This window comes from Aythya fuligula, chromosome 20 (genome assembly GCF_009819795.1).
Source record: "Aythya fuligula isolate bAytFul2 chromosome 20, bAytFul2.pri, whole genome shotgun sequence".
Classification (NCBI taxonomy): Eukaryota; Metazoa; Chordata; class Aves; order Anseriformes; family Anatidae; genus Aythya; species Aythya fuligula.
In genome coordinates, this window is record NC_045578.1 from 3,406,908 (window position 1) to 3,431,183 (window position 24,276).

Genomic DNA, 24,276 nt, shown 5'->3' on the forward strand with positions numbered 1-24,276 from the left:
GGCTAGCAAGCACCTGACATTTGCCAGCCCTGCAACCAAGCCCAGGGGCCAGAAAGCTTCAGGGCCAGCTCTGCTCCTGCCCAGTCTGGGCAGTCCCATAACCACAGGACCGTAAGGCTCATGTGAAGCCAAGGCAGATTTTGTCAGCTGGAAAGCCCTGCAGCTGGCCACAGGGGTGCCAGCTGGAAGGAATAATTTATGTTTTCACTGCTGCAAGGATTATGCAAGAGCTTGAGACACGAGAGCTTAGCGCCTGGCTCGCTGCTGGGCTCGAGGCTCAGCTGCCAGGGGGAACTGGTCTCACTGGGGTGCCCAGCACTGCCCCTGTGCTCAGGACACCGAACACTTGGGATGGACGACACGCTTCTGGTAAAACTGCAGCCCTCCACTATCAGCCAGAGCTGTAGGACAGCATCTCTACAGGCAAGTAGCTGCCAACTCCCAGCAATTTGGGCTTTACCCCTTGCTTTTTACACTGCAGGCACCGGTTCCTGTGAGCCTCTCTCCAGGTCTGTGATACCACTTCACCTCCAAGCACAACGCTACAGAAATTCCCTAACCGACAGTCACAGCAGAGCTGATTAGAGCTTCCCATACAGAGAGGGGAACAAAAAAGGACAATCCACAGCATCGGCTTTCAAAGAGGCAAGCCTCGGTCCCTGTTGGATACCGTATCTGGTCTACCAGGCAGGAGACAAGAGGCACAACCTGCTGCACCTCCGGGAGCTGCCATCTGCGTGGGCAGAGGCACGGCTTCAGCTGGCAGCCTCAGCAGCAGCCGGGGGGCTGGTGGGGTCTCCCGAGGGAGGAGGGCTGCCTGCTGCCTTCACGCTGCTCGGGGGCTGAGGCCTCGCGGATTTCCAGGTTCCCACAGAGGAATCGGAGCTTCTCGAAGCTGCTTGGATTCCACAGAAATGCTGTTGTTGGCAGCCGAGTGAAAGCCAGCCCTCGCTGCTCTACCCAAACTCAAATCGTTGAAGCAGCTGTTTTCTGCAAGATTTATCGCGGCCTTTTCAGGCTGCGGGATAATGCAGAAAGAGAGAGGGGATAGGTGACCGCTAGAGAAAGCGATGCTTTGCGGGGAGTAGCTGAGTGCCTGGCAGCACATTGTGGGAGGAAGCAGCCCCAGAGATTTATGGCTGACTTGGAAACAACGACTGAAAGCTCTCCAAGTTCAGAGCTGAAAGGTTGGGCCCGTAACGGCCCATCTCGTGGGACACGAATGTAATGACTGGCACAGAGATGAACTCTGCACCTGGCACCCTGGAAATCTATTGCCCCTGCAGGTCCCTGGAACAAGCCCCACGATGTGGATATTAAGGTCTGGTACAGCTTCAGCATCGCCAGCTCTGGCTACTCTGAAAAGAGCAATAATACCTAGAAAGAAACCTGATGGGAGGAGGAAGGGAAAGAGGACAATAAGAAACCAAACGAGAAAGTGAGCGCACAAATGAGAGCTACTGCAAAGGAGCTGTGCAGGGAATGCAAGGAGATGCCCATTGAGGCAGATATTTGCCTTTACAAGGCAGCTGGGAAGGGCACTGAACCTCAAACAGCCATCCTGAACAAAGGCTTTCTTATAAAGGTCCCATTCAAGAGGCTGGCTGGTACGAAATCTGCTCCGCCACGGGCGAGACGTGCCTCCTTGGTGCCCGCCAGAGACGGGAGGGCTGGAGGACCCTGCGCTTTTACAGCTTTGCTGGATCAGATAACAGCAGGCTGGCTCAGTACAATTCTTGAAAGAAACTGTGACAAGATATTTATTATATCTCAGGGTTTTAAGTTTTTCATATAAACAGTGGTATTCAACACCATATGCAAAGCAGGTAGTGTTTGGCAGCACGGGGCAGGAGGGAGGTGAGTGCCTGGTAGAGAACACAGAAGATTTTTCACTGAGTGATAATTAGCTTGCAGCATATGGATGGATCTATTCATCAAGTACAGTCTTGTTTTTTTTTTTTAAACACAATTATTATTTTTAAAAGCCATATTATTTCAACATTCATGCTTCAATCTGTTATCTAACATTTTCCAGCCTGCAAACAGGACCCATCTATCATACCTCTGGAACGGCATCCTGTTTTCCTGATAAATAACGAAAACAAAAATCCCACAATATTAAGGCTGTTTCAGCTTTGACAGAAGGAACGGAGCACCCACGCCTTTTTCCCCAGCCCACGCCACCCCCAGCCTCTAGAAAAAAAAGTCACAGACCCATTTGAAAACTTAGGCTACGCTGAAGCAATCGCTTGTGCGTTGCTGAATAATACAGATTTCATTCTTAAGTAACGAATAAAATCACTAACTATGGAATATGCAACTTGGAAGCATTGTTCACTTTGTTGATTATAGCTTATTTTAACTACAGGGTATAGTTTCACATTTAAACAAGCCCTTAGCTATAAATTTTCAATAATTCTTTTCCCCCCAGCACCTCAAATGGTCACCTCGCTCAGATCATCGCAAGCAAAATACTTCAGATTTACACTGAAGGAAAATAAGGGAACAGCCTGAGGTAGCACAGCGCTGTGATAACCCACGAGACAGCCCAGAGGGCCAGGAGACCAACTGGGGGGGGATGCACTTACTCGGAGCACGCGGGGTGACCAGCCTTCAGGCAGCCCGAGCATCGCACCGCACATCGCCGCCTCTCCTCACGCGCACCTTGCTCTCCGGTTGCATCGCTGTAATCACGCCATATGGTCGGCTTCTTTTTTTAAAAAAAAATCTAGCACAAAGCTAACTTCTTAGAGACTTTTCTATTCAACTAAGCGTAGACAAGCTTGGGAACGAGCTCGGGCTAACCCCGCCACGCCTGCAAAGCCCGGCACATGTGTACCCGCAGTTGTCTGCGATTCCTCAGGCTGTGGGAATTTGTACGGCACGAGCGTGGTTTAGGGGGTGCTGCTAGGGAAGCAAAGACAGCTGCTCTCAGTGAGCCGATCTGATGACAAAAAGGAAGAAAAGAGGCAGACACAGGTCTTTAATGAGGCACTTATAAATGATTTCCCAGGCAGAGCGCTGGCGCAGAGAGAGGAGCGGTCTCCGGACACCTCCTGAACTGGAGAAATTTATCTCGAGACCCCAACAGTGTGAAGAGCAGCCAAGCAAAGCACAGCGCTCTCTCTCCACCAGAAAAGCAATCAAGCAGCAGGGTTTTGAACTCAATTTGGAATTTCACAGCCTTTCTAAGTGTAGGATTTTTGCTCAGGCACCATTCCCACATAAAACCCACTCGGGTGGACTTTGCTGCTATTCCTAACCAGCCACAGCATTAACCGAGGGAGACGAGCAGCCAAGCAGCACATTGCTCAAGCAGGTGTACACAGAAAGGCCATCGGCTTGTTCACTCAAAAATGATGAAATTAGCTCACTGCCAATAAAATTTAGAAGGGAATGTACCAGAAAACAGCCTGGCTTATTCCACCAAGAGAGCAATTATTGTTATTACTTTACGGACTAGATCCAGACAAGGGGATCAGCCGCTCCAAGGCCAGCAGCCTGTGCAAGGACCGCGATGGAGATGCTGCTGCGTGTGTGTAACTCTAGAAATCCACCCACAGGACATCACCTGAGCAGCCACAGGGGTGCAGAGTGGCTGCAGAGGGGTGCCTCTGACAGTCAGGGGAAAGGAAAGTGAAATCACGGGGATAGAAGGAGAGCACCTTGTTCAGTGCCAGCTTTTTGCCTGGGCTGGCAGCTGTCGTGCTGTGCAGCTCCTACCTGTGCCCTGCTGCATTACCAGCAGCACTTCAGAGACCCACGTGCCCCCAGCTCAAGCTTAAACCATCCTTGAATTCAAGCCAGGGGTGCATTCCTGCAGCTGGAAGACAAGTCAGGAACACCACGGTGCCTTCACACACCTTCCCCAGCCCGGGTGGCAGGGCAGCATTCATTAGCTCCGTGCATTTCCAGGAATCCCAAGCGTGGCAGCTGGCTGCTCGGAGGAGGCGGTGCTGAGCAGAGCAGGAGCCAGAGCTGCATGGCATCTGCAGACCCTGCCCACGTCACTCAGCAGCATCGTGGGTGAGGAAAGGGGGCTAATTCCAGCTGTCATATTTTTCAACCGTAGCATGTAACCTACGTGAATACCAGATGGCATTGGGAGCGGTATTAAGCGTTTGCTGTTGTTGAGAATTAGATTGATCTGTCAAAATACACAAAATACTGCTCCGGGCTCTCAGGTAAGGTCACCGCCAAACTGCAGTGCTGCACAGCCTTGTGTCTCAGAACATGTCCCAGCACTGCCAGAGCTTTATTTTATTTCTTAGCACTATTACTCAAATCCTTACCAGCCCTGGGGAGTCACAGAAAACTCCGACAGAAAGGGAACGGCCATCTAAAAGTGACGAGACTTCCTGGTACCAGCCCGGCCAGCCCACAGGCTGCCCTGCTGCACTTCCCTATTAATTTATGACAATGTAAACAGAAGTAGACCCTACCGAAACAGAACTTTCTCCTTCCTACTTTCCCTTTCTACCACAAAGTACTTGAACTACCCAAAACGTGGCCCCCTTTACTGAGTGCAGATTAGGCTGTTGCCACAGCTCACACCACCTAGGGCTGTAAAAGGAAACAAAAGCCAGGAAACTGAGCTGTGCTCTGGGCTGCGAAGGAAGATGGAGCTACACGCTGCTCAAACACGGGGGAGCTGCTGCCCAGGCCTCCTCTCCACCCCAGCGTGTTGGTTCGTTAATCATTCTGGCAAATTAAGTCCTCCCTGTAAGAGAGCTGCCAAGTCCTAGGACAAGATCTCATGGCCAGCCCAGGGCCCTGCACAGCCATGCCATATTTACACAGAGGTTAAGGATTAACCAAAGTCTGTCTAAATGCTGTTGGTGCAGTATCACGCAGTGAAATAAAACTACCACTTTCACTTAAAATCAAAAGAAATGAACCAAAATAATTGTAGGCTCCGAGTGCAATGAACTCAAAAACACGATCCAAATGCTCCGAAATAAAAGAATAAGCTTAAAGAAAGCAGAGGTACTGATTTTACATGTGCAGTTTCCAGATTCAAAGGCCCTGGAAGATTATCAAAGGTGTCACAGCCAGAGAACAGGACAAGAGTTTGAGTTCAGTTTCCCCAGATGCAACTAAAGATACTGAACAGCAAGCTCTCCAAGCACTACCAAACTCCTTTTCTAGCGTCATCCAAGCCTCCTTCTTCAACATTTTAACTTTCAAGAGCCTAGAAGTTGCCTGTTCTGAGCTTTTGCTCCCACTCATGCAGAAACTTCTTTGCATTACAGCTGGACAGCACACAGACCAGAACACAGCCTGCAGGATTTGGCTGGTGCAGCCCAGCTCCTGCCAGAGGAGAGCAGGACAAAGGAACTCCAAAAGCTCAGAGAAAACCCCACGCTTGCAGTTGCAATGGCAGTGATAGCTCCAGGAGGCACAACAGACTCTGAACTCCATCGGATCTCGGTGCCAGTGCAGGTAAGTTGAGGCCGGTGCCACACAAGGCTGACACAGGAGGTCCTTCCGCAGCCTGAGAGGGGAGAATTTTAATCATTACAAGCAAGAATTCAGGCAAAACCCCAAAAGCTTAAAAGCTCACGCTCTCATTAAGCAAACACTCACGCTGCAGAGGAATAAGTAACACACACCCTGCCCAGAGATTTCTCTTTGCAAGAGCTCATTGCCTGCAGCCATACAAGCCACTTTCTCATGCCCTGTCTGAAGCTAGCCCTGAGGGAAGAGCGCAGAAATGTGACAAGTGACAAGCAACAGCGAGGGGAGGTACTGGGGAGCTCCTTATCAGCATGCTGAGAGGCTGGTTTTCACAGAAATCAGCTCTCCTGGAAGAGAGCAGAGTTAGGCCACTGTTAATTGAACCACGGGGATGGTCCCAGCACAAAGGCAAGCAACGTGCTGCTTGTTATCATACGTAGTTTGTCTCTCCTCCAGTAGAAACACAACAGCAATGCAGCTATACCTTCCTTCTCAACCCTCCACCTGATTTGCCCCAAAACCAGACATTTTAGGGGCCTTCTGCAGCATCCCCAGGACCCCAGAGGATCTATAGGAGAGGTAAAGACCAACATCTCGAGGTAAATACCAACATCTCTTAATTGCCAAACTTGTGTAGAGCCCCAGGGCTGCACGCTGGGGAGGCACAGCTCTGACTCCCTGCTCACATCTCCCGTGCAGGTCACACGATGGGCTGGCCGTACGCAGAGCCACAGGACACAGGATCTGCTGGGCTGCTTGAGTTCTGCCTAATCTAATAAAATAGATATTTGAGAGCAGATTAACCCTGAGTCATCTACTTTATTCCACATATCTGGCTTAAAGAGCTAAGTATCCCATTTGATTTGTGCACGAACAGGCACTATTTGCAGAAAATCCAAAGGATCTATTTGCAGCGGATATCTCATCCCTTCCTTGGGAGCAAACACACACGGTCCCTCCAGGTACCACCCTGGCCATCTCTGAGCACATGGTAAGCTCCCAGTCCCAGTATCTCTGTCTTACTGGTCTGGAATATTCACATCTGAACCAACCCTCTCTTATGCCACTTCCTCAGAACTTCGTCAGATGATTTCAGATGATCAGTTTTATGCTTTTATCACACACACTTTGCTAGGACAGAAAGTCACCATGCCACCAATCGTCTTTACCCCCTTTTTTAAAAAAAATATTTTTTTTTCTCAAAACCACACCATCTCTTAACTGATTTTTTTTTTTGTTCAAGGTCTGCATCGAGCCTTTCTAATTTCTGGCACTTCCTTTTTTTAAGCAAATACCTCCAAGCATAATACTCTGCAATCAGCAATTCTGTGAAATAAGCTACACAGCAATAAATACAGCTCTTATCATCTTCAGGGAATGGGAATTTCAACATGAAACCAGACAATCACACCCCAAGTACAGGGCTGAGATGTTTCCCTTCATGCTCAGTGACTGCATACTCCCTGTCAACTCACAGGTGTACCCATGTCTGCAGAGTTATCACCTTAGTAAGAACTAGAGGAAGCAGCATCACAGAGGGAAGCTGCTGCTCCTGGTGCCGGGACAGGGAGAGCAAAAGGCCACAAATCCCGCTGGCCAGGATGCCCGGCCCACTTTCACCCGACTCACAGGATGACGTGGGCTAAGACCCAGTTGTCTACGTTGTGTGTGTAAATACTGACCTACAGCAGAGCCCAGGCTTCACAGGAGGTGGAAAGCATTTGGAGCATCTATAACAGCGGAGGTTTCACGTGTGAATAGCAGTCCCATAATTACAGAAATTAGAATGACTTGCAGCTCGTGCTTGGTAGGAATTCATAAAGCAACTTGGGAATAGTCCCACTGCAGCAGTTAACTACTGCTTAACAGTCCCTGTGAATTAGAGCGCTGGCAGCACGCTAGATCAGACAAACCAATTCCCAAATTCTCTGGGTATGTTCATCTTTTAAGACTTAGTCACAGCAAAGTTCATCACTATCTTCCTTTGCAAGTATTTAAATCCCCATGCAGGAAGTATTTCCATTCTCACAAAACTCTGCAAACTGTTCTGCTGCATCCTTTGGGCCATCTACAACCCAGAGACTCATAAAAGCACACGTAGCTGCTGTGCTGGAAAACAGCAGTGCCACAATGGTCACATCGTGCAGTAGAGAGACCGACCGTCTTCTGAGCCTTAAGTCACGGGCAGCCAGTTTTGACAGGTTTTATTACTTCATACTGAGTATTGTGATGTACGGAGTTTTCTTACAGACCTTATTACTGCATACAAGTCTTATTTTTTAAGGACAAATTACTTTCTAGCGCCTTTATGAAAAATAAGTAAATACCCAGTAGACCTAAAACAAAGAAAGCAAAGTGCTCGTGTTCTAAATATTTTAAGGTTTTTATTGAAACCGATTCACCAACTTAACTGCTTGCAGGGGGGGATACTCATATGCAGGACTGGTGTGTGATAGGAATCTCAGACCAACAGCTCATGCTATGGAGCAGCAGTCTGAAGCCACTAACCCTATAGGTTCTCATCCAAAAACCCATCTATACCAAAGGGAATCTCCCCTTTGATTCCAATGACCATTGGCTCAGGCCTCTAATCATTAATCTGCTCTTGCAGGATTAGTGACTGTTCAAGACAGAACAGGCAGGAGCAGATTCTGCCCCAAATCTGCACCCTCAATGGGTGTAACTGTGAGCGCACTGACATTACTGCAGACCCGCACCAGCCCAGCTGAACAGGACTTGGTTCATTATATTCGAACCACCATAAGCTGAACATCTGTGGGGAGCAGATTTTCTTTCCCTGCTGCTCTGTGAGAAGCTACAGACAGAGAGCAGGAGGGCGTCTGACCTCCATATGCCTTCCGCGTGTGCCCGCATCTCATTCCACAACGAGCGCACTGAATATTAAGGATTAACTATATCAAATCCTGCTAAGAGCATCTAATGATTAAGACAATTAAAATCGGACTCCCAGTCGTCTCTAGATGTCACCTGTAAAGCTGATTAAATCAAGATTGATTCAGTGCCCTTCTGCATTTATTGGAACGCAACAAGTCACTCCTCCTTGGGAGGAAGGCTGCCAAAGGTCCCTTCCTCCAAAGGAGAGGAAACAGAACGGAGAAGGGGGAACACCACCACCAGAATGAAACAGAAAGGGAAAAAAACACAACTAGAAGACCCAGAACAAAACCTATTCCTGCTTGCAGGATGGCAGAGTGGCTTATGAAAGGGATGTGTGAACTGAATATAAGTCCTACACAAATAGCCAATCCACAACCCTGCCAGAAAACATTTGGGTTTTGGATACGCAATGGGCATTAGAAGCAAATATGCAAAGTCCCACAAAAGCATCAGTGTCCGTGAGGAAGAGGATTTAAGCAGAGCTGTGTGACTGACATGCAGGCTATTGCAAACACCCCATGTTGGTGATGGGAAGGGAGGTAGAAAGTGTGTGCTCAGCTGCAGCGATCCCTTTGCACAGCTTCTCTGGTGGTTGTTGCAGTGGTTACACCCCAGCTATGCTGCCCACACGTCTCCCACCCCAGCAGAGCTGAGCCCCAGCCCCACTGTGCTCCCCCCAAAGCAGGCCGCCACCAGTGCACATCACCAGCCCCTACAGCTCCGCGCTGATCAGGAGGCTCCCAGGCTTCCTCCTGCTGCACAGGATTTCAGGGCTGCTGGTGGGGGAACACAGCACCTCACACTTCACAGGGATAAACCTTATCGGAGAAGTGGGACAGAAGGTGCACTGACTGTGAGATAACGTACTGTGAGGCTTTGGCCCCTTCCTGCACTGCGGACACCTGCATGAAGCTGTTAGATACACCATGTATAAGGCGGCAATGTTACAGAAGCCTTCCATAACCAATTCTCTATCAACCTTCCAAACACACTTTGCAGCAACCCGTTTCTCCGTCCTAAATTAATGAGCCATTAACACTCATTAGTGGTTTCTCTTCCATGCAGCCCCTGAAAACACACTTGTTTTCCTCAGGTATCTGATGACTCCTCAAGCAGAGGACTGCCGTGTGTCCGCGGGTGCTGTGCTGTTACTGCTGGCTGCTAAACAACCTGTGGATGCTGTGGCAGTCAGAGGCACCTGATTTTAAGGCACACTCCTCGACACCTTGCCCTCTCAGTTCCCCTAGGGATTAAAGCTGCTGTGGGCACTACACCGAGGCCCGCTAAGATAAAGCCAGGCCTAATCAAACCTTACAGGCCCCACAATGCATTTTTCAGCAGCGATTGCTGGCCTAACTGGAGGAATGGCCATTCATGCTTGCAGCCTGGATTTAATTGGGGGCTCAGATGAGAGCTGACATCGCTGAGCACGCCATGAGGCCTGCAGCAAAGTGGCAAAAACAAACGTTTGCTAGAAATAATAGCAGCCCCCGGCCCCATGGTGTGGGGTCTCTTCTCTCAATTTGCCAGTGCACAACACCCCAAGTTAATATTAATAAAGAAGCACAAAGCCTTTGAATAGACAAGAATTAGCTCCTTATGTCTGTGCCAGTCAATGTGCTGCTCCGGACACCACAGTCCCATTTCTTTTGTTTCAGACAAAACAGTAGTTTAGTGTCTTTCATATTTATTTGAGAGTGAGAATTAATGGATCGGTACAAAGGCAGGCAGCCCCAGCACCCTTCCTCACAGCTTAATGAAAAAAAAAGCCTACACTGAAGCAGTGCCAAACCATCAGCAATTACCTAAGAATAACCTGTCCAAGCTTCCTCTTATTACCTAGGTGTGAATTCCTCATTCAAGGACACCTTCCCTTTCTGTTTTATTGCAAAATAAACCTTGAGGCAATAGAAATGACTTCTTATTGCTATGCCTGCAGACAATTTACTCCAACAAAAGCCTGAGAAACTTGAGGGGGCAAACAACTGATTTCCAAGTCAATTTACCAAGATGTTGCTATTAATCCTGCTGCAGATGAATAAAAACATTCAGCTAAGATTTCCCACTGGGGAAGGTAGCAGCAAGGCACAAATCCTACAGAGGAGCTAAGGTGGTGATGAGATTTACACTCCTTTGGCAGAATTCATGCGGGTATAGCTTGTTAAAGATGATGGGGTCTAGATGTATGCAAAGAAACATTTCCATATAGAATTGCTGAGTCTCTGAAACTAGAAGCAGCCCCCAGAATACAGCTGCACCTCTACAAAACAAATCAGAAGACAAAAAGAACTTTTCACCTCTCTCCCAGAAGCCTCAAAACATGATCCAACCCTGATAAAAAAAAAAAAAAAAAAAAAAGCCATCTGGTTTTCATAGGAACCCTCTTATTTGTGAAGAGGGAGGTGGGACGGAGCCCACAGAGTCCTAGCTGTCCATCCCTTCTGTTGGCCTCCTCACCTTCTGCGATGTGGGGGGTGATGGATCACATTCAGGTTGGGGCGTCAGCTCTGAATACCCCAAAACCTCTGATCACACGCCCCACCTAGAGTGAGCTCTAGCATCCAGCAACTTCATCAGCAAACCCATCCCAGCTCCTGCCCGAACGAAGCAAAGCTCATCTCAGCACAGCAGCGACTACAGCAGGATGTAACCAGCCCCGGCCGATTTGGAAGGAGAAGCCACGAGCTGTGGCTCACAGGCACGAGGCTGAGCCAACACCATGAGCCGTGACTGCCCCAATAACCAGCACAGCTCAGGTTTCCAGACCCCTCACTGCAACTTATTTAGTGTAACTAGCACGCTGAGCCAGTCATCCAGTGCTCTTTAACAGTGCTGCAGCCTGCTCTGCTTTTATTTTTAGTGAACAGCATCATACAGTGCTTACGAAGAGGATGTTAAACCAGCAAATACTAATAGTGCTGAGCATTTGTTTCTCATCAGAAGTAACGGTAATTCTGTCGAGTTTAACCATCACAATACAGTTTGTAAGCAATAATACTGAAAAGCAGTTTTGACACCCACAGACGTGCCCAAATATGATATTTGGGTCATAGATATTTGCATCTGCCCATTCACAAAGATGGGATTAATCTGCAAAATTCAGGATCTATACTGGGTTCAGACTGGATGCATTGAAATGTTGCAGAAAACGGAACAGGTTTGGGTTTTTCTGCCTCTAGCAGAGAAGTCCCAGTGCTGCCCAGCTCTGGCTGTGTATATATATTTTTTCCCCACCCCCTACCTTTTTGCCAATATTCTTTAACCAAGGAAGAGATTTAAGAACGTTAAAAAGCTTTGCAAGCTGAATGCCAGAACCAGCTGATGGGTTAATGCAGCATAAAGAGGGAAGACTTTCTTCTCTAAGTTACTCCAGAGCTGCTCTGAGCAGAGAAAAACGTGCTGAAATGTGAACACTTCCCTTCCCAGCAGCTTCACCTGCTCCACCAGCTGGGAGGGCTGAGGGGACCCATTCATCACAGCTCCTTCTCTCTCTCCACTTCACATCTCCAGGCAAAAGCAGACTTTTCCAGGAGGGGGGGGAAGATATATGAGCTTTTTAAGAAACGAGAAATCCAAACGCTACATTGAGCCCTTCACAGTGACCCCCAAAGGTGTGAAGATTTTCACAGAAACTCCTCGTGCACACAGGGCTGAGGGTAGTAACTCAGTTTGGCTGAAGCATGGGAAAGAAGCCAATGCATTTGTGGGAAACCTTCTCCTGAGGCAGCTAGAGATGAATTTTCAGTCTGGTTTTAAGGAAAATAGTCACCACAAAGCAGCAGAACTTATTTTTTCCATTGTTCCAGCCTTACAGAAGAGAAAGGGAGGGGGATAGTCAGCATGGCCACCGCTCCTTCAACCCGATGTTTTCCAGCAATCCGTGCCAGGTGCTTCTCTCCCACTGACTTTCAGTGGAAATGCCCATTCAGCTCTACCTTGCACCAAAATAAACAAATAAGAAATGCTCACACCTACAACCAGCCAGCACACCCAACACAAAATAGCACCACAAAAAGCCCTCAGACCTCATGGGAGCTCGAGAGTGCCAGGTCAGGTAGGAGACAAATTTCCACACTGAGAAAGCTCTAAGAGACAAGCCATGAGCTGATAAGAAACTGGGGATTCTGAACAATAGTTTCCAGGACAAAACTCAAATACACAGCCAATTTTTCCTCACGTGCTATGACTATACATATATATATATCTATATATCTATATATATATAGATAGATAGATAGATATATTATATATATATTTTTTTTACTTCAGATGTGAGTTGCCATGGAAGGGTTTAACAAGGTACATCTCCACTGCCTGGAAAAGGAAGAGAGACAAGAGACGGATGAGAGGCTCTTGACTTTCTACAGAATATGAACAGAGCACTAGGGGAAAGAGAAAGAAGAAATCAAAGCACCTTTGTGTATTCCCCAGTAAGAATAAAAGAAAGCACACAGTGCTTCTGCAGACAAGGCTTATCAGCTTATGGAAAGGTAGGAGTAACAAGAGGTGAAGCTTTCCAATATTCACTTGCCTCTAACAGCTTTCTGACAACTCTCAGATACAGTTGAGGAGTGAACATCTTTTCATCTGGAAGGCAACCAAGGCATGTGGTCTTTCTGAGGCAGCCCTATGTTTCAACAGGCAGGAGATGCTGGGAGCCAGCTGCCTGTACACTGTTGCATTTCAATTCTACACTTTGATAGCCCTATGTTTTCCTTTGCAACTGTATTTCAAGTTTTGGAGACTTCTTTCCACAAGGTATCAAGTCAAGTGGAGCAACATTGCAGCTCTGTATTTATAATCCAAAACACACTGCACACCTACATCAAGCTGCTTTACTCAGTTGGTCTACCAAACACTTAAGAACACGGAAAAGTCCCTTTTGGCATGCATTTCTGGCAAAAAGCAGGTAAACGGAGAGTCAACACAAGTTCAGAAAAATCCAGTACCCTCTGGAGTTTGCCAGCCCCTGGCATCAGGCAAACCCTGACAGCCCCCTTCCTTCATGCAGCATTCAAAGACCCGATGTACAGTCTGTGCCTTCAGGGGACCCTCCCATCCAGCAGCCACCCAGTATATCACGAGGACACGTTCATGGGTGGTGACAAAACAGGGAGGTAAAGCAGAAAAAGCCCTTGTCACCATTCTCATTAAACACAAAAGAATTATTTTCAGCCTCCCCATCTCTGCCGTTGCCCCCTCTGTGTGTTAAAAAGGCCCCAGTGCTGTGGCATCAGGGAAAGCACTGGGTGCTGACTGCAGACCTCCAGATGTAGCAGCCCTCAGGCTGGCAGTTACCTCCTCCTGAGGATGCTGGCTGCTTATCACTGCCATGAATTAACTGCAGCAAGGCACTGAGAGGCCAAAAGGCTGCCACCTGTAATGCAAAGCTACCTAAAGCTACCAGCACTCCCACTTTTCACAGAAATATCTGAAGTTGGCAGCTGTGGCTGAAAAAGACAAAGAACTCAGGCAAGTATATATCACAAACCTGCAAAGAAAACATGAAACTGTTTTATCACAGCTAAGTCTTGAACAGTTTGAGCTTCTTTTCTGTTACATTAAAGTTTAATTTCCCAGAATAGGGCATCACGCACCGATGAAACTCATCTTCCTGGAATTTGCATTCAAATATGTTTTGAATATTTGCAGGCCAGCAAAACAACAGTGAGGATGGGGCAGAACTCCATCGTCTCATTGTGGCCCAGACCTGATTAATCCCAGGAAGGGTAATGAAAACCAATCTTCCGGGCCATCTACCACCAGATTCTTTGGCTGCAGCTATCCTTGAAGTTTATGTCAGTGCCTGTGACGGTTAGGATTTCAGTGATGAGGACACGTGGCTCTAATAGAAAAAGGTCATTTTAACAGGAAAAAATAAATAATATTTTTCTCTTAGGGTTCCCCCCCCACAAAAGCCGATTCCTGTTACTGTCTGTGCTGTGGCTGGGCCCCACAGCCAGCATAGGTACAGCCACCCTCAAAGAGAAGCAAAAAGGCAAACCAACAAGGTTTTGGGGTGTACCCTTCTCTCATCACTTTAGATTTTTGTTGGAAAGGAGAAGAGCAGGAAGCAGCAAGGGACTGGCCAGGCCTTCGGAGAGATTTACAGGAGGAAGAGTGGTTATAAGCCAGGCACACACACAGCAGGAGCTCTTAGAAGGATACAGAAGCCAGATGATGATGCTAGGGGTGACACCAGGGTGATGCTACAAGCCCTGTCACAGCACCCACTAGGTTAACAGCCCCACCCTGCTCTGTTCTCACCTTCCAGGTGGGAATGGCTCCGTGCAGTGACTTTCAGCAGCTCCTGCAAAGCCCCCGTGCACCATCCCAAGGCACAGGACCAACCACCACTCCAACAGCACTAGCAGTGCAGGTGTCTCAGGAGCTACAGACCACCACCACACCCTCCTTCCTGAAACTTCTTTTACCATACACCCATTTTTCCAGGAATATTATATATATTAAGAAATCTCGGGCTAAGGTCAAATGGTTTAGGTCTGGATTTTGCCTGCACTCGGCTGGCTTTGCTGAACATCTATCATGCTGATGGAGGGGTGTAGCTGAACAAGGCACAAAGAAGCTGCAGCAAACAAGCGCTGCATTCAGCTTAACAGCTCATCACACCCCAGTGCTGCTCTCTGTGACAACTCTTACTGCAACACACGCGCTGTGTTCACTGGGATGCCTCTGTGCAAAGCCTCAGAATGGGAAGACAGGCCTGGGATCTGTTCCTTCAGCTTTTCTGAAGTTAACTCCACAATGCACGTGCAATTATAAATTTGGCTTGAAGCGCCTTGAGAGATTCACTAGTGGTAGCTAAATAGTCAGTTTATTTCTCAATCACAGCTAGGTTCTAAGAGGGGAAGAAAGGGAAAAATACAGGAATGGATCTGGGAAACAACTTCAGAATAAGCAGATAAGCCTTATCCTAAAAATTTCCATTAGCAGTTTGAGCTTGCCCCTAGCAAACAGAGGTAAGGAGCTTTTATTATCTTTGATTTGGATGCTAAATTAAGAAATAACTCTAATGTAAAAAACCACTAGGACCAAGTCCCCAGCTGAGAAAAATGGTGATGTTCCACTCCTTACAACACTGTATTACGCAACAGGATCTGGAATTCAACCCATGATCTCATGTGGTGACTGGCCCTTCAATCAACACTTTGCAGTACCTGCTAAAACAAGTTTAAAATAAACAAAAAACCACGTAGTTTGCTAGACAGAATAGGAGGTGACGTATGCCCTTATCTGTCACTGAAAGAAGAGGAAGCTCAGCTGAAGAAATCCATGAGCAAAGCAGAGCCCCTGACATGTAATAACAAAGCACAGCCAAGGTTGCTCAGCAGTGAGCAGGATCTTTGCATGGAAGTCCTCTGCAGAGGTCGTGCCTGAAGCAGAGCTCTCAATGGAGGGTGTTTGTGGGACAAGCACGTGTCCCAGCACAAAAGAAAATTAATAGAGGTGGGGTATTTTTTTGTTGTTGTTGTTTGAATAACTTATACGTCTGCATTACTTAAAAGACACAGCACTGTGTGGTGACCCTCACTTTTGCGATATCATTATCACAGACTAATTTGTCATAGCATACCAAAGCAAATAGTCCAGTATTATCCTATATAACAAAAGCTTTTCTGCTTCTGCCAAGTCCTATGTATTTTTGGGATTGATGCACACAGCAAAATTACCATGGATGTGGGCAGTGGTCTGGATTATTGTGGGACAAGAGCATGATAAATCTCACACAGATGCCAGCAACTTCCTCAAAAGGAAAAAGTTTCCAGTGTAATATACCAAACATACAAGTACCTCCTCCTGATGTTCTACCCCCAGGACTAAAAGGAAAGACAATCCCAATTGAAATGAAAGTCCTTACACACAAAACTTGCACGTTGAATGTTTTCTAAAATGTACCTAATAAAAAAAACAACCCAGCAGTCAAAGAAACCAGAAGTGCTACACAAGATGTACTACAAACTCTTTTGAAATTAGCTGTGCTGCATAATGGCAGTCTGTATAGCTTATGCATACACTACATATAGATCAGTGGATAGTGAAGCACGTGTATGCATGTCTAGGTAAATCATTATCCACACCCTGGTGCTTCAAATGATTCTGTTGAAACAAAGGCACTAATTAGAGATAATTAGCACAGAACAAGTTACCTTAATTGTCTGGTTCTCATTCATGCATTGTCACAGGCCAGAAGCAATCACTACAGGACAGTGTCTAAGAAGGTCAAGAGTGAGGTTCCTGTTTGTTTAATTATTACCAGCTCCTCGTTAATGGATGTAAAGGCACGCATACACAGTGCCCTCTCTGAATGTCTTGCAGTTGTATGGAGAGTATGCCACAGCACAACATCTTGTGAGTGGCTAAAAACCATTGTCAGCTAAATCTGCCCAAACTTGGGCTGGGGGCTATGCATCTTAGTAATCTCGTGCTTCTGGTCCAATCACAGAGCAATCACACATATACAAACAAGCAAGACAGGAGGCAGTACCTGCCAGCTCTGAACACCAGAGGATCCATCCATCTCACCCACTCTACAACTTGCCCATTTTGCACATGAAGTGGGAGAGACAGGCCATTGATTTGATCCATGCTCAAGATCTTACAAAACGAGGAATTTCACATCCTATTGAACACTAGTACCACTGGGCCTTTGCCTTTAAAGCTGGTCATAACCTGGGTCAACTCATGCCCAGCTGGATTGAGTCCTTACCTTCTTTTGAACCAGTGGTGACAGCAGCTGCAGTCGTCCCCGACGCTCGTCCCACGGGGCTGGAGTGCTTCCCTGCCCTGCCGGGGATTTTAAGTCCACTTGGCTTCAACATATTTGCTGCCTCTTGTATGTCAGACTAGTATCTCCAGGGTTTCAAATGCTGTCCTGGTGTCACCGTTCAGGCTTCTCGATGATGGACCTTCTCTTCCATCGTCACAGACCTGTGGGAAAAGAGAATAAAGAAATCAGAGAATGTGTGGGAGGGTATCAAACAGGCTTCCAGAAAACTGCGCAGCTCTGGTCACATCCCTGTGAGAATCAGGCAAGTAGGCTGATTTTTTTTAATCCAAAGGGTGATAACTTCTTTTGTCTCACTTTAACATTGCGTTCTTTTCCTTAACCTTGTTGTCCCACTTTAACCCTGGAGACACAGATCAAAGCAGAAACCTCACAGAACCACAAGTATTTAAATTCTGCTTCAGATTCAAGCAACTAAAATTGTTGACTTGGTTTAGATTTCAGAGTCTCATCCATTAGCCAAGACCTAGTTCTGCTGCTCTGTCAAAGCAGCATAAGAGCCTCCAAAGGCACCTTACAACTCCTTGACACTAGACCTTTGTTGCATGGTCCCCATTTTCACAGAACTTCAGGGCAGCCTTCCCAAACTGATAGGAGGAAGAGGGAAGAGGCTAGTGTTCATGACTGGGCTTTCAGCTCCTTTAAGGATAAACCTAAAACCTTGTTACAGAAAGTAAGGACTTAGAAAACAAGCATTTCCCTCTGCCATTCCCTTCCCAGTAAGCAAATGGAATAAGACCTCAAAATGCACATAGCATTAATAAGCACACAACTCCTCAAGCAAAAAGTTGGGTGATGAAAAAAAGGAAAAAAAAATAATAAAAATAAAGGAAATGACTAGGCTACTGAAAAATGAAAAAACACATTCCTAAAAAGGATAAAGAAAAACAATCACAAAATTGAAACTATCAGCAAAAAGGAAGTTCAGGTTCCCTGACTAAGCAGGCTGAAACATGGACAGAAGAAGGCGGCACAGAAAAGGGAACTGGGGCAGCAGCAAAAGCAGAGGGAATTGCAAGGAGAGAGCACAGGGAGCAGCCCGAAGGCAGGGGACACCCAGGCCTGCTGCCTAGGCCAAGGAAGGAGGCAGACCCATGCATGCAGCTTCTGAGACATTGCTGACGTAGCAAGGACTTGCAGATGCTGTGAGGGGGGGTTGCAATAGCAGGGCCGGGAAGTGATTAAGGCATGAGTAAGGACTTCAGGGCAGGCCGGGTCTGAGCGAGGGGGCTGGCAGGGCTCCAGGGAAAGCTGCAGGCAGACACAGGGGAGGAGAAACCACAAGGAGAATTCCAAAACTATTCCTGAGCGCTCACAAAACCGAGACACCAGAGTGTTTCTGCAATAACAGTCATGTAGCAGCAGCTTGAAGAGACAAAGAAGGGAAGAATCAGGAGTAGAGAGACCAGGGAGGGACCCTGTGCGAAAACCCAAGGGATCAGGCCCCATCTCTTCCTCACGCCCCCCACAATGGGTGTTCAAAACCTGGGGTGGCTTCAGGCACCTCCAGACTGCACCAACTTGGGAATATTCAGCTTACACAGGAATCAGGGCTGCTTGGGTGCTGAGAGGACCCAAACAGATCAGAAACAATGGCCAAGAGCAAGCAGCTTGTGTTAAGGAAGATGCCACTGAGCCAGCCAGGCCCAGGTGCTGCCACAGAGCTGCACACGAGGCTGCCTGCAGTCCCCAGCTCAATTTAGTATGAAATAAGGAGATAAATATGTAACAGAACCTGGGGGTGAGAAGCTCTGATCGTTATGAAGGGTGATGTGAAGAGATCTCACCCACCTCCACCACCTCTGACTGAAGGTATTGCTCTCTTCACAATACAGCCTCACCCCTGCTTTACACATCTCATCGCCTCATAACCTTCCAGTTATGGGGTTTGGTGCTGTGTTTGGAGTAAGAAGGCTAGGGATGCTGCATCTCCCACATTCAACTAGCCCCTAGTTTTATCCACAGCCAGGAATATAGATGGGGGGAAGGATAGAACAGCTGTAGGGAAGAAATTTAATCAGGAAAGTGAGACAGGAATAATTAAAAAAAAATCTTAGTTTTTGCAGCCTTTTAGAGGAAGAGCCTTAACACATTAGTTTTGTAGCACACAAACTTTAGGAAGATAGTGAATTCAGCTGTTCCTCTATTCTACTCCTTTTCTATGAAGAGATGGGAACTTGATTCAGTTCATTCCCCCTCCATCCGTCATCATCCCTGACGTCCCTGATTATCCCAGCTGGCCACACAAGTCACCGGATATTGTTCTGCTCCTTCTCAGGATGACTGGATTTTATTTTTATGCAAGGGGGAGAGAAATAAGAGGAAGTGCATTCCCACGGCATGAAAAATTCTGCCAGAAACGTTTAAGCAAACACATTTGCTTTCAACAGACTGATGCTGAAAAACAAATGAACTCCGCAGGCTGCTAATTGCACTACCCTCCGAGCAGAGAGCCTTTTTTATTCCACCATACAATCGCCATGATAGTGCACGTCTGGACTCACTAGGGGCTCCGTGCTACACACCAAATTCAAGGAGCATCTGAAGCACCAGCCTGCATTGCACCCAATACCCTGGGCCTGGTTATGCTCAATGCCTGTCGGTTCAGACAGAGTATCGGTTTGTAGGAGTCTGATGTGGGTTAAATGTGGTTAACTCACACATCTAAAAGTTGCCTTCCAATCTCCAGTAGCTGTAGCCAGGAAACAGGGTATGTAGGTTATAAGGTACATCTGCACGCTCACATTATCACACAGGGAAATGAGGATGGACATTTTCCAGTCTACACACACTGCTATGCACAGATATTCCCTCTCCAGCCCTAGTTCTCTCCACACACACTTCTACACATAAATATATGAGCAGATTTTCAGGAAGCCATGAAATCCGGGCATGGGGCTCTTCCAAATTACACTGTTAGCTCATCTTCACCACCCAGGGCAGCGCTGCCCCCAGCCAGCCAAGTCCCACGTTAGTTCCCAAGCATGCAGTGCAGCTTTCCAGCTGCAGAAATATCCTAGGCCTGGGACGTAGGCCAGTACCTCCACAGGGCACTGTCCTGCTCCATTAGAGACTACAACTTGCTCTGAGCTCCTGGATTATATCCACAGCATCCCACCAGGCTCTGTTAATGGTATCCTGAAAGATCTGCCTCCAGCAGCAGATGCTGAGCACACACAAATGCACTGCCGCACATGACATAAGCAACAAACCGTCTTTTCTTCCCTATTCCTTACATTACCAACAGAAGCCGTAAGTTTACTATTCCAATATAACTTCATGGAAATGGGACTTTCTCCTGACACAAGGTTAAAAAAAGCCAACTGTTCCTGTGGAGACTCCAGGGCCGTCAGCTCAGCTTACGCTGTTTTTCTTCATCTTCTTCAAAGATGAGGCGGACTACAAAGATCTTCTAGATCTGTGCTAGATTCTTCCTACAATCTTTTCATACCAGGATGAATGGCTCTGTGTGTTCCCACAACCAAGAAAAACATCCCAGGAATGCACAATATGAAAGCCTGCTTCAAATGACCAAAACATTCTGTTCCCCATCCTTCCATCAGAAAAGGGGACAGCCAAATCTGAGTCACCTAGGCTCAGATTCAAACTGGAGAACAGCTCTCAGCTAAGTACAGAAAGGCCTCAAGAAAATACCTTTCACCAGAAGTAATATGTCTGGATACACAAAGTCTCCACAAAACCAGCCAGCATCAGGACAGCACACAAAAACAGAAAAGCAATTGGAGGTTTTTAAGACATCAACTACTCCTCAAATAGGGTAGAGGAATAACAAAACAGGGGTTAGAAGCAAAAGCCTTTGTCAGTTTTGGCAATAGTTTGTCCATAATTTCTCTCCTTCATCTATCCCTCCTATCTTCAACAAGGCACAAGGATATCTCCTTGCCACATGCAATACCATCCAATTCAAGATGGGAAACCAACAAAGCATGCCCCAGATTCAATGCACTCTCTAAAAGGAAACCCTTATGGGTAAATGACAGCCTAAGGATCTGTTCACCTCACCATATTGAATGAAACAACTGCAAAACACAGGAACAAGCTTCCAGACACCAGTCTGAGTTGGCCTGAATCCCATCCTGTGCCTGGTGCTTCCTTCTGGATGGATCCAGAAGTGTTTGCCCAACACAAAACCCAAGGCGAGGCACTGGGGCTCCGTTCTGAAAGCAGGCCCACGTGGAGCTCAGATTGACTGTAGGTGAGCACTGCTTAAATAGATGAGTGTTTAAAACATTTTGTAGAGAAATATGGAGTTGTTTTTTTAATTAAATACTTGGCCAAAGGCCTAAGTGCCAAAATTTAGGTTTCTAATTTTCTAAATTTGTAAGATTTCATTTATTGCATGTGAATTCAAGTTTGCAGTCAGTCACACAGACACCTTGTCAGGACCAGGACCCATAAAAAAAGATGAAATACCTAGTTAGCAGACTGAAGGAAAGCAAGGTTGTCACATCGCAGGGAGGGTTAATGACAGGCAAAGACACTGCAGAGCAGCAGTAAAACACTTTTGCTTAAAAACAATCTTGACTCATGCTCAATCCTGAATCAGTGTCTTAAAAGACAGCTATTTGGACAGAAAAAGGCTTGCACAATAACGTCTTCCTGTTTTTACCTACTCCCATCTAAGATAATATTTTGTGATGCAATTGTTTGTGCCCTCATTTAAAACACTAAGCCAGCTTTCCTCACATGCATGCTGAGGATGAGGAACACCAGGGTTTTCACATGCAGCCCTACGGGAGCACATCTGCAAGTAGAGAGAACACAAGAAGAGTTTCAGCCATTTCCAGGGCTACTATAAAATGACGTGGTGGTGTGGCTGAATTTACAGAGACCCTTACATTAATAAGGGACACAAAGATTGGAAAGTCCAGGAATTCTGTCCGCAGCTGCTCTGACAATGTAATAACAGCGACTCCATATGGAGAAATGGAAACTGTTTTTTATGATTACAGGGTAAATCCCCATCCTCTACAGGAAGGAAAAACAATCCCACATGCTGCCACACAATGCGTAACGGAGTCCAACAGCACTCTGGTTTGGACTCATCCTTTGCACGTATATTCAGGAGAGTTAAACAAAGGGACCTAGTTTTCTGCCCAGGTTCTGGCTTAGTATTTCAAAAAAAGAGTACAAAGCCTTCAACACATTTCTGGGTTTGATCACAGCATTACTGGTTGTAGAAACCTTCAGCATCAGCCACTGTGAATATTGAAAACAGTATCCGGAGCCCAACATATCCCTGAAAACCAACTGCTGCAGACAGATTGGGTCTGCTGATAACTGCAGGAGCTCTTCATGCACTCCAACCATAAGCACACAAGATAAAGGCAAAAAGCTTTCTGTGTCAGTTTGCATTCATTTATTAGACCTTATAAAATAAAGCTCTGCTGGCCTGAAGGCACTGGTACCTTATATTAAGTTATATAAAGTTATTTCATTTCTTGTTTCTGAGCATTTTGGTTGCATCCATTTCATGTCTTCATGCTTTTCTGCACACCATTCCCCTGAGAAGAGTGAGATTCTCATGTAACAATGCTCAAGCTCCTAGAGTGGTTACTCAAGGACACGTTACTGCCCAACTGACTGTATGCCACAGGCAAGTGCGGGCTAAGATTTGGTGCCCTAGGCTCACGACCCTGACAGCACTGGCCAGGCTGCAGAGACAGGCTGGGGATTTAAGAAGAGAAATATGCCTTGAAAGCAAAATCCAAAGGCCAGACTTAAACCATTCACTCTTCTGCAAAAAGGACAGGAAATGAATCCAGTCAACATAGAGATGATGATCTGATAAAGCCAAAGTGCAGCTTTGCTAGTAGGGAAAAAGCTTATGCTGAGAAGAAAGGGCAATTTTTATCTTTTAATTCCTTAAGATGCTCCACCTGATCGAAGGTAATCATCCCATCCCTTCTCACTTTCCTGATTAGTTACTCTTCTGACAAGCAATCAGCAAACTATTTCTGAAGCACATGTCAGATTAGGATTAAATCCTTTCATTTAATTGAAGCATAGAGGAAATAAGAGACCTCATTCTTAATTAAGGTCGGACTCCTCTCCCAAGAAAACATTTCCTTCTCCCTTAGAGGAACCAATCAGAGCACTTCAGGAACAAAATCAGTGCACTGCCATCAGTTACATACTGGGGAAAAAAAAAAGGGATCCCAGTACCCTCTGCCAGCCATCAGTTTTTCTGCTTACAGTTTAAGAACTCACATAGGTTCCTCATCCAGAAAGCTCTGCTGTCACTATGCGGTTTCCCGCACATCTCCCAAAGATTAACCTCTATGAAAGCCTGTGCTGAGTTTTCTTCCTCACTCAGATTTTATAATAATTTGCACAGAATGCAAAGGGAAAGCCTAGAGGCCTTTTATTTAAAGCCCTAAAACCAGTTCTAACCGTTAGGAGAGACTCACTCAATTATTTTGGCATAAAACAAAGGCTATTAAAGGAAGAACGCACAAAAGCACCCCCTGCATTCTATAACTAAAAACCACAATGTAAAACCTGAGGCAAAGTGGGAGAAAACAAAGGACACTGAAGGAAGGCATCCTAAACAAAGTGGGGAGTAATTATGGGCTTGCTGATGAGCTCACACTCCCCACGCTGGCAAAACGCCTACTGAAGAGTGATACTGTAGATAGCAACAATTCTGAACTAATTGCAGAGCAAAACTATCCCTGATTTATGGGAAAAAATCCCAGGGAAGGGCTTGGAACTAAATGGGTTTCTGCTCCCTGGCATTAAGCCCTGGAGGCAGGGGACAGTGTCCCTGCAGAAATCAACAGGGGCATGACACCAAAACTGCACAGCTCCCATGGGAGGGGAACAGAAGAGACATGGAGATTTCAGAACTGTTACCCTCCAAGGACAGAGTTGGTAACAGACCCATTCAAATTTGATCCAGGAGCTACTCTACTCAGCGGAAAGGTTCCCATGCAATTCAAGGGGCTTCATCAAAATCCAAGTTCTCTACGCACAGGCAGTGTTTGTTATCTGACATAAGCAGTGTCTGGGAGGAAAAAAAAGACAAAACCAGAAGAGCAGACAGTGCAAGGAAGGCAATGACACAAGATAAACATATTCCATTATAATGGCTT

The 24,276-nt window shown here is 46.5% G+C and overlaps 1 protein-coding gene across 3 annotated transcripts in view; it reads right to left on the reverse strand.

The window, feature by feature from the left end:
• Window positions 1-24,276, reverse strand: part of CLIP2 (CAP-Gly domain containing linker protein 2) — an 80,600-nt gene that overhangs the window by 47,075 nt on the left and 9,249 nt on the right. For all 3 annotated transcript variants that reach the window (XM_032200640.1, XM_032200641.1, XM_032200639.1), the window contains exon 2: window positions 17,084-17,304. In XM_032200640.1, coding sequence (XP_032056531.1) covers window positions 17,084-17,195 — 112 coding nt within the window. In that variant the 5' untranslated portion in view covers window positions 17,196-17,304. The remainder of the gene's footprint in view (window positions 1-17,083; window positions 17,305-24,276) is intronic.